General features: G+C 37.8%; 1 protein-coding gene across 1 annotated transcript; it reads left to right on the forward strand.

Annotated features, from left to right (window-relative positions):
• The first annotated feature begins 113 nt into the window (after positions 1-113).
• On the forward strand, positions 114-1812 carry LOC106333634 (probable E3 ubiquitin-protein ligase ARI16). Its single transcript, XM_013772056.1, has 3 exons — positions 114-195; positions 277-1090; positions 1169-1812. The coding sequence occupies exons 2-3, from the start codon at positions 279-281 to the stop codon at positions 1716-1718; spliced, it is 1362 nt and encodes a 453-aa protein (XP_013627510.1). The 5' UTR covers positions 114-195; positions 277-278; the 3' UTR covers positions 1719-1812.
• The last annotated feature ends 7149 nt before the right edge of the window (positions 1813-8961 follow it).

The raw sequence follows: 8961 nt of genomic DNA on the forward strand, positions 1-8961 counted from the left end.
TATCAGAGATTTATGATTGAATTTGATAACTTTTAATTTTACATATATCGACAAATATAAAAAATTAACTTATTCAGGATTCTTCTATATAATGAGCTTGGCTTGATACACTACTCATCAAGAGAGCGTTTTCTAAGTCTACAATCATCTTTGTCTTTGAACCTCTGAGTTGCTCCCCCTTCGATTAGCTAGCTGGTAAGAAAATCACGTACATCAATTCACAAAGACTTTTCTTTGCGTCTTTTATGTTGTTCATAAGTTTGTTATTTTTTTCAGCTATGGAAACGGATGGTCAGAGAGTGTACTCTGTTCTTACAACAAATGAAGTTGGTGAGAAGATGACGAGTGAAATCAACCAGATCTCGGAAGTCTTCTTGCTGTCCAAATCTGATGCAACCTTAATCCTAATCTCTCTCCGTTGGAACTCGTTCAAGGCTTCAGACCGTTTGGGCGACGACAAGGAGAAACTCCTCTCGGACTTAGGTTTGGTTAAAGTTTTCAGTTCGTGTCAAGAAAGCGATTCTGTGTCTTCTTTCGCAGGTCATGAAAATCTGGTCTCCACACCCTTTTGTTCACACGAGTTTTCTGAAACTTGTTGGAAAAGTCATCTCAACAACCTTCTGGAGAGGAAGACGGAGGAGGAAGAGAGAGTCGTTTGCCCTAACCCAGACTGTGTTGCTCCTGTTGGACCCGATACCATTGAGAAACTCACAGAACCAGCGGTGAAGATGATGTACGATAGATACGTTCTGGGATCTTTCGTTGAGGCCAACAAGGAATCGATCAAGTGGTGTCCTGCGCCAGGTTGCGAATACGCCATTGAGCTTCATGAGGATCTCTTGGAAGATGATGAGTCTTCTCTTGACTTAGGTGTGGTGTGTTTGTGTGGTCACACATTCTGTTGGAGTTGCACGCTCGAGTCACATCGACCCGTGACCTGCAAGGATGCTTCTGTTTGGTTTAGTTCCACCTTGGATACGTTAAAGAGCAATGCTTGGCTCCTTGAAAACACCAAACGTTGTCCTAACTGCAACTGTCACGTGCAGAGGACCGATGACCCTGTTTTGAGAATGATAACTTGTATCTGCAGGTTTGCCCTCATCTTTTAAAACTTAGATCTCTTTGATTTTTGAAATCAGAACTCACTTTATTGTTTCACAATGATCAGTTGTAGCTTCTGTTGGCGCTGCTTTCGGTCAGAGGAAGAGCACAACGGAAAATGGAATTGTGTTGAATTCTCTTTTCAGCTATCAATGAGACAAGTGGACGATTCTCGTTACCTGCGTCTGTGGGAGACATGTCTTGAAGAGTATGAGAATTCCAAGTCGGATCTCAAAGCCATAGAGGAGAACGGCGTTCCAAGACTGACGGATAACTGCAATTTTAACGAGCGAGACGTTGATGCTGTAAAGGAAGCAACTCTGCTTATGGTCCAGTGTAGGCTTGTATTGAAATGGAGCTGTGCTTATGAATATTTCATAGCCATGTACCAAAGCGCCAAGACGCAGTATGTGAAGCACCTTCGAGGAGAAGCTACAAAGACACTTCTTAGGCACATAGCGACTCAAGAAGAGTTGATGAATAAAGCTCTCACATCTGGTTATTTCAGTTCCTTCAAGGTCAAGTTGTCAGACAGTTCAACAATCACTGGTAACTACTTCCATGAATATGTCAAGACTCTTGAAAGTGGTTTCCCTGAAATTCAGGTTGACACTTAGTTCCATATGTAATTTATAAGATTTTCTCTGGATCATTTGAATGTGTTTGTACTTTGAAGACTTTTGAATAATTAACTACCTGTTCGTTTTTGTATCCACCCTGCATATTCAGATGTTGTTCGTTTGGACACAATTGCATCAGCATCTAGATGCAGCATCTATAATATCTAGAATACCTAGATATTTCAGATACTAAAAAGTATAGAGTTTGGATGCTACATTTGCATCTCAAAATCCAAAGACTTATACCTTTAATATTAAAATAAATTAATTAAATTAGTTATTATAATGATTATATAATACTTTTAATCGGAAAATCACATTTTTCACCAAAAACAAAAAATCTTACTTTCTCCCAAAACCGAAAATCGTGTTTTTCCGCTCAAATTATAATTGTATTTTCTCTTCAAAACCGGAAAAGCACGTTTAACTTGATAAAACAGCAAAATCACGTTTTCACGCCAAAACCAGACAATCATGTTTCCCACCCAAATCCCGAAAACTTTCCCACCAAAATTGGAAAATCATGTTTTGCCGCAAAATCTAGAAAATCATATTTTCCCGCCTAATCCAGAAAATTAAATCAGAAGTTGTATTGGTCTCTTGTGGTTGATGGAGCTCTCAAAAAATAAGCTCTCACTTGACAATCAGAAGTTGTATTGGTCTCTTGTGGTTGATGGAGCTCTCAAAAAATAAGCTCTCACTTGACCTTTGGCTCTGAATATCAATACCTCATCAAACATGAACAAGACGAGAAAGGTAAATATTGAAGACGAAAAAACTTCTTGTCAATCGAAGTGATGACTAAATAAGACACCTTGTACTAGGGTGGACAAAATATCTGAAATTCATATGTTAATGTAATCGATTTAGGTTTAATCCAAAAAAAATCAGATATTCATAGATTCAAGAAATAAAATAAAACAAATAAGACACCTTGTACTAGGGTGGACAAAATATCTGAAATTCATATTTTACTGTAATCAATTTAGGTTTAATCCAAAAAAAAACAGATATTCATAGATTCATGAAATAAAATAAAATAATAATATTAAAAAAAATCTGATATGATCTATATGCTTATAAATACATGCATATAAAATAATATTATTACAACATTTCAACAAATACTTTACAGTACTTTTATTTTATATTAAATATTAATTTTAAGTTAATTTTTATGAAACAAATTGAATATTTAGTAAAAAAATCTATATTTTACTAGTTATCTAAACACCAGATTTTCGAATGATATCAAACTGGAATAAATCAAAATTTTGTTTTTTGCTAAAATTTGTTGCATTAATTTAAATTTTTTAGAATTTTTTCTAATCCGGTTTGTACTCTAAGCAATAATCCTAGAATTGGACCTGATTTGGGCCTGATTGAGAGCCTTAACCAAAATGAATTGAACAAGATAACAAAAAAACTAGAACATACCAGTTGATGGAAACCAGAACATACCGGTTGGTGGAAACCCTAGCTACGGGGCACATGACCGCTGCTGCCGCTTGGAGAACCACTGCTTGCAACCTTAGAAACACAAGACCGCTTCGAGGAGAGAGACAGACCAGAATACCTCAGACTCAAGCATCTTAACAGCAACACACGGCACCTCACTGTGAATCAGAAAACTTCCTGATGCAGCGCATCATATATCTTGAGCAACAAGTAATCTGTGAGGAATTAGCGTGTCTTTGCGTTTGGGCTTTAGTGTAATGTTTTATTTAATTAGTTTGGGTTTATTATAAAACCTTTTTCTTATCTTAGTCGATGGAGACCTAGGATTAGAGTTCCTATTTAAGCTTTATTTTTAATTCACTGTAAGACAGCTTTTGATAATTAATAAACTAGAAACTTTCTCTTTTTACTTGTTCTTGATTTGATTAAATTCATCAACACAAGAAGCTGGTTTCAAGCGTTGTTCTTTGAATCCCTTGATTGAGCGAAGCAGGTTCCAAGGAGGATTATCAAATCCCTTGGTTGAGCTGATTATCCAGTCCTTACGGTGCGCCAGGTTGGTATCGGAGCCACCACTTTGGTTTCTTAATCAAAGTCGGATCTTTGGATGTCGAAGGCGTCGAGTATGACTGAATCTAAGATTACACGGAGAGTCTTAGCCGATCTCCAAGCGCAAATCTACACTTTGACCACGATTGTTCAGTCGATGATCGTGCAACTGTTTCCACCAACAAACGACGTCTACGTTGAAGTTGATGATGCAGAGTCAAAGGAGGAAGATAACCTTGAGATTTATGATGATCCCGTGTATGACGAGTACGAAGATGAAAGTGAGGAAGATCTTTGCAAAGAGATCTATGGTTCCCCAATATTTGATAGCTATGATGATGGTGATGGTGATGTTCCTTTGAAGGGTTATGGTGAAGTTTTTACGGTTCAGATCGACGAAACAAACGCTTATTGAAACAACAGAATTGTTAAAGCTGAAGAGCACGTGGCAGTAAAATCTGTTAATTTTCAGCAAAGTGTTGCTCCAATATATGACTTGTACGATGATGAGATTGAACAAGTCACTGTCTATAGAGTGGAAGATGAAAGCCTAATTTTTGATTGCCCAATCTATGATACAGAAGCACTAACGCATTCTCAGAAGTCAGGTTTCAATGGATCTATATTGTCACATGAAGATTTCACGGCAAGTTATGATGTTACTTGGAATTATTATTTTAAAGACACGTTTACGTCTTTGCGAACAATTTCTACAGGAAGTGAGGGAAGAGAATTATTTTATTGGCTGAGTAGCATACATAGCGAAAAAGAAGATCACACTGATGATATAATACGTGAGACACCGGTATGTGTTCAATTCTTTGACGAGAGCAAGGCCGATACTCATCGACAACTCAGTAAAGAACCACCAGATCGTGATCATAATGACAGTGTCTCTATACACACACAGAGAAAACAGTACTGGTAAGCTTGTGGAAAGGCTGCTGTTCTTGAAAACGTGGTTTAATACAAAACATAGTTACATAACCTTCAATTTCGGTGATGTGATTGTTCTCATGGCTCGACAAATTGATTTAAAGAGTGCTTATGCTCACTATGGAGAGGAAACAAGATCGTACTATGAGATATGTGAGGGATTGTTTGCAAGTCCAGTGATGCAACGGAAGTGTGATTTTGATGACAAACAGTTTGCTGTTTTCGTTCTTCTTGTGGAACATGTTTCTATTAGGAGCCTTGGACGTTTTTGTTGGGGTCGGCTCGGAGAAAACATGTTTTTTCTTACACCTGAAGATCCAATGATTGTATTTGCTTCCCTTCACGTGTTGGACTGCATAGGATTAGAACATCTGGTGCTATTTTCTTCAAGGTCAGCTTTTCACTTTGACTTGACTGACCCTATTTTAAGGCCACTGCTGTACTTGTGGTTACGTATTTTCTCAGGGATCATGACAGGAAACACATATGTTGTTAGCACACAACAAGGATGGATCACTGATATGTTTTCTTCACAAGTGAAACCAGCTAGCCTTACTGCTCACTTTGTTCTACAGGCCACCTTGAGTTTCTTTAAGAGTGTTGTTAATGTTTGGGACGGAACGGAGGTACCAACGTCTTGCCATCATCAATTATTTGTTATCTCCAAGTGTGCAAATCTTTGTGTGAAAAGAGGAAAGTACAAACTCTACAACAGCTGGGATTTTTTCTTAAGTATTGTGGTTTCTTATACACATCCTTTAGTGAACCTTTTCGAAGTGAAGCTTGTGAAAGTTCAGAAGGCTACTCATTTTCTTTCACTTCAGGGAGGACGAGTGTCTCCTTTTGACCTTTGTATGTCATATGTTTTAATGGGCAATGCAAAGAATAAGTTTGCTTGGCCACCGTGGATTGACAAGAAGGTGTCATCTCTCCTTTGTCTGATTGCAACGATGTTTTTGGTGCTCTTTCGTGGCAGTCGATTACAATTGGGTTCACAATGTGGAGCTGCTACAAGGAGACTAAGAACTATTAATCTCATATTTATGGGATATTCTTACAAGGGCCCATATTTTCTTGTTCTCCAAAAGGATATTTTTGGATCAGTTTTGCTGATTAGTGCTGTAGCAGAGATGTCATATCGTGCAAGGAAATATGTCATGGTACCACTAGTAAAAATTCACCGCATAGCCACTACAATACAGTGGCTATAGAAGAGAAAAACGTGGCTACAAAGAAAATAAACCACGCTTATAGATTGTAAATTTGCCGTGGCTATAGCCTCGTGGCTGGAAAAAACTGTGGCTAAACGTGGCTACGAGCCACGGTTTTACCATGCTGCTTCGTGGTTAACATAACTACAAATAACCACGGTTAGCCACTATCTCACCGTGGCTTTATTAAAATTAAAAAAGAAAAAAAAAATAAAAAATAAAATAATTTATTAATAAAATAAAATTTTTTATAAATTACATGTTTATTATAGTGAAATTGCACTGTCTACCCATAGCTTTTACGTGTAATTAAGTGACTGCCACCATGTACCATTAACAACTGTTTCTCGAAATAGAAATACAATTATGCCCCTATTATGCCCCTATGAGATGAATATGTGCTGTGAGATCTAAAAGATTATGCCTAGGGTTAAAGGTTTATTTGTATCTTGTTAGCAAAGTTTACAATAACGTAGCATTTACTTGTTTTGAAACAAAACAAAATTGTTGGTTTTATTTGTTAGCAAGCTAAACATTATTTTAGCTTGTTGCCGGAATTTATTAGCCACCTCAGTATTTAAATAGCATTGCCTAAAATGTGTTACATTGCTAGAGGAAATTGTTCCAACATTAATTAAATGTTGATGTTTTACATGTTTTACAAATTTACAACATTCAGGTTGAGAGTAGTGGGACTAATCAAGCGCAACAGAAGGGTGCAAGTGTGGACATGGTTACTGTTGCTGAAAGCTCTAACTCCCCCAAGGGGTCAGCAACCCCTAACGAAGTGGTATGATCTGAGCTCTTAATTTCTGGAGAAACATTATGTTGATTGCCTTACCGTTATGTTCTCAACCGCAGATTGTCGACCCAGGGCTTGTGTTTCCGAAACCCACATTTTCTTTAGGCCTAACTCAAGAACAACCAAAGAAGGGAAATTCAAGTTATGTTGTTATAAACGAGGAATCCCGTGGCATAGTGGTTAATGAAGATTGCATTGGTGTTCAAGCCCCCGACCCGGAGGCCCCATGTCACCCTTGCAGGAAAAGCAAGCGGCAGAAGGTTGTTCCGAAAGCGTTAGTCGGTGACTACAAATGTGAAAAAACATTTCTAAGTGACGATTCCATTGAACTAGCAGCAAAATTCAGTCAACTAATTGAGATGCTTAAATCTCCATTGTGAGTTACTCCCAGTTTGAAATCGTCAGTATAAGTTTGTTCTTAATTCCTAAGTTACACTTTACATACTGACCACATTTTTTTGTTTAAAATAGTTCCTTTACTGTTAATGGAGTAAGAATAAGTAGCAAAGACATGACTGTAATGCTGGAAAAGTCATCCCATCTACCACCCAAGGTTTGTCTTCTATTGTGTATTTATTTTGTGAAGGTGGGTTTGGTCTTTGTAAGCGAAAGATATTTTTTTTAGGTTGTTGATTTGCTGATTCATCACACGCGGGCCTTATATAACTCCGACACTGAAATTTTTTCGAAGAATCAATTAGTGTTCCTGGACACAAAGTTTGTGTCTCAGTTCTCGAAGACTTATGTGCGGTTCTCGAAGGTGGGAAATAAAGATAGTTTTATGTTTCCCGCTTCACTGTTAGAAAGTTTTAATGCGGCATGCACCAACCTGGATCCATCTCGGTACTACTTCCCTTTTAACTTCGATAAGTCACACTGGGTTGGAGGGTGCATAGATGCCACAAGTTGCCACCTAGTTGTTTTGGATTGCAACACCTCTATCCGCAGTGATCGGCTGATATGCAATGAGCTGCAGCCTTTTGCAGTCATGTTCTCATATTTACTCAGACAGGCTGGGAAACATATCTGCATGAAAGACATGAAGGCGCTTGCGTTTGACAGACCCCGGTCGGTTCCACAGAACCACAATCAGTTCCAATCTGCAGTTACTACGATGCTCCTTATTCAAGCTCAGGCATTTGGGGGTGTAGAAGTCTGCAAATTGATACACCAAATGTTGTGGAAGGGGAGGTAGAACGAGTTGCAGTTAACATTGTCGAGAGATACCATGCCATCATATGAACTCCTTCCAATTTCTATATTTTATGTATCCGAAGTTTGTAATGGTTGTTGTCTTAGTTCTGCAACTCTGTACTCAGCTTTCTAACTCGTTATTGGAAAGCTTTATGTATGTTATATGTACGAAAAGCTTATTTCCATTGTTTATGTAGGTTTAAACCGTTTAGGGATTAGTTATGCACGATTGTCCCTGTGAAAATGAAGCATTCGTATATAATACTAGTCGATCCGATATAAATATTACTAACCGGATTGAAGAATGTTAAAACCGGTTATTGTCCAGCTTAAGATGTATTTACTTCGCCTGATATTATTATTGGTTACCGGTTAGATTACTTCCACTAGCCGGATATAACACGAGTTGACCTGATAAATAGAAAAGTAACCGATTATCTGAATGTAAATATGGTTTTTGTTGTATGGGTTAGGATAATTTTTCTAAAAAGCCACGGCAGTAAGAAGTGTAAACCGAACCCTATATAAGCACTTGGGTTGATGGCAACCCAATGGTTTAGGGTTTAGGGTTAAGGGGTTATTTAAACTGATTAGAGTTTACAGTTTACGGTTTAGATTTTAGTATTTGGAGTTTAGGGTTTAGTGTTTAGGGTTTAGGGTGTATGGTTTAGTGTTTAGGGTTTATTGATTAGTGTTTAGGGTTTAGGGTTTAGTGTTCAGATTTTAGTAATTGGAGTTTAGGGTTTAGTGTTTATGGTTTAGGATTTAGGGTTTAGGGTTTAGTGCTTAGGATTTAGTGTTTAGTGTTTAGGGATTGCTGTTTAGGTTTTAGGGTTTAGGGTATATCCGTACTGTCACATAAGTAATTGTCCTCAAAATATTATTCGATACCGGTTAGATAACTTCCACTACCCGGATATAGTACGAGTTGACCTGATAAACAGAAACGTAACCGGTTATCCGAATGGAAATCCGGTTGTTGTTGGATGGGTTAGGATAATTTTATTTAAAAACCACGGCTGTAACAAGTGTAAACCGATCCGTATATAAGCACTTGGTTTGATGGCAACCCAAGGGTTTAGGGTTTAGG

The sequence above is a fragment of the Brassica oleracea genome, chromosome C3 (genome assembly GCF_000695525.1).
Source record: "Brassica oleracea var. oleracea cultivar TO1000 chromosome C3, BOL, whole genome shotgun sequence".
Lineage (NCBI taxonomy): Eukaryota > Viridiplantae > Streptophyta > Magnoliopsida > Brassicales > Brassicaceae > Brassica > Brassica oleracea.

Coding starts and splice junctions, on each gene's coding strand:
- LOC106333634 (XM_013772056.1), top strand. CDS start 279: ATGGAAACGGATGGTCAGAGAGTGTACTCTGTTCTTACAACAAATGAA. Junction 1,091..1,168: donor ATGATAACTTGTATCTGCAG/GTTTGCCCTCAT, acceptor CACAATGATCAG/TTGTAGCTTCTGTTGGCGCT.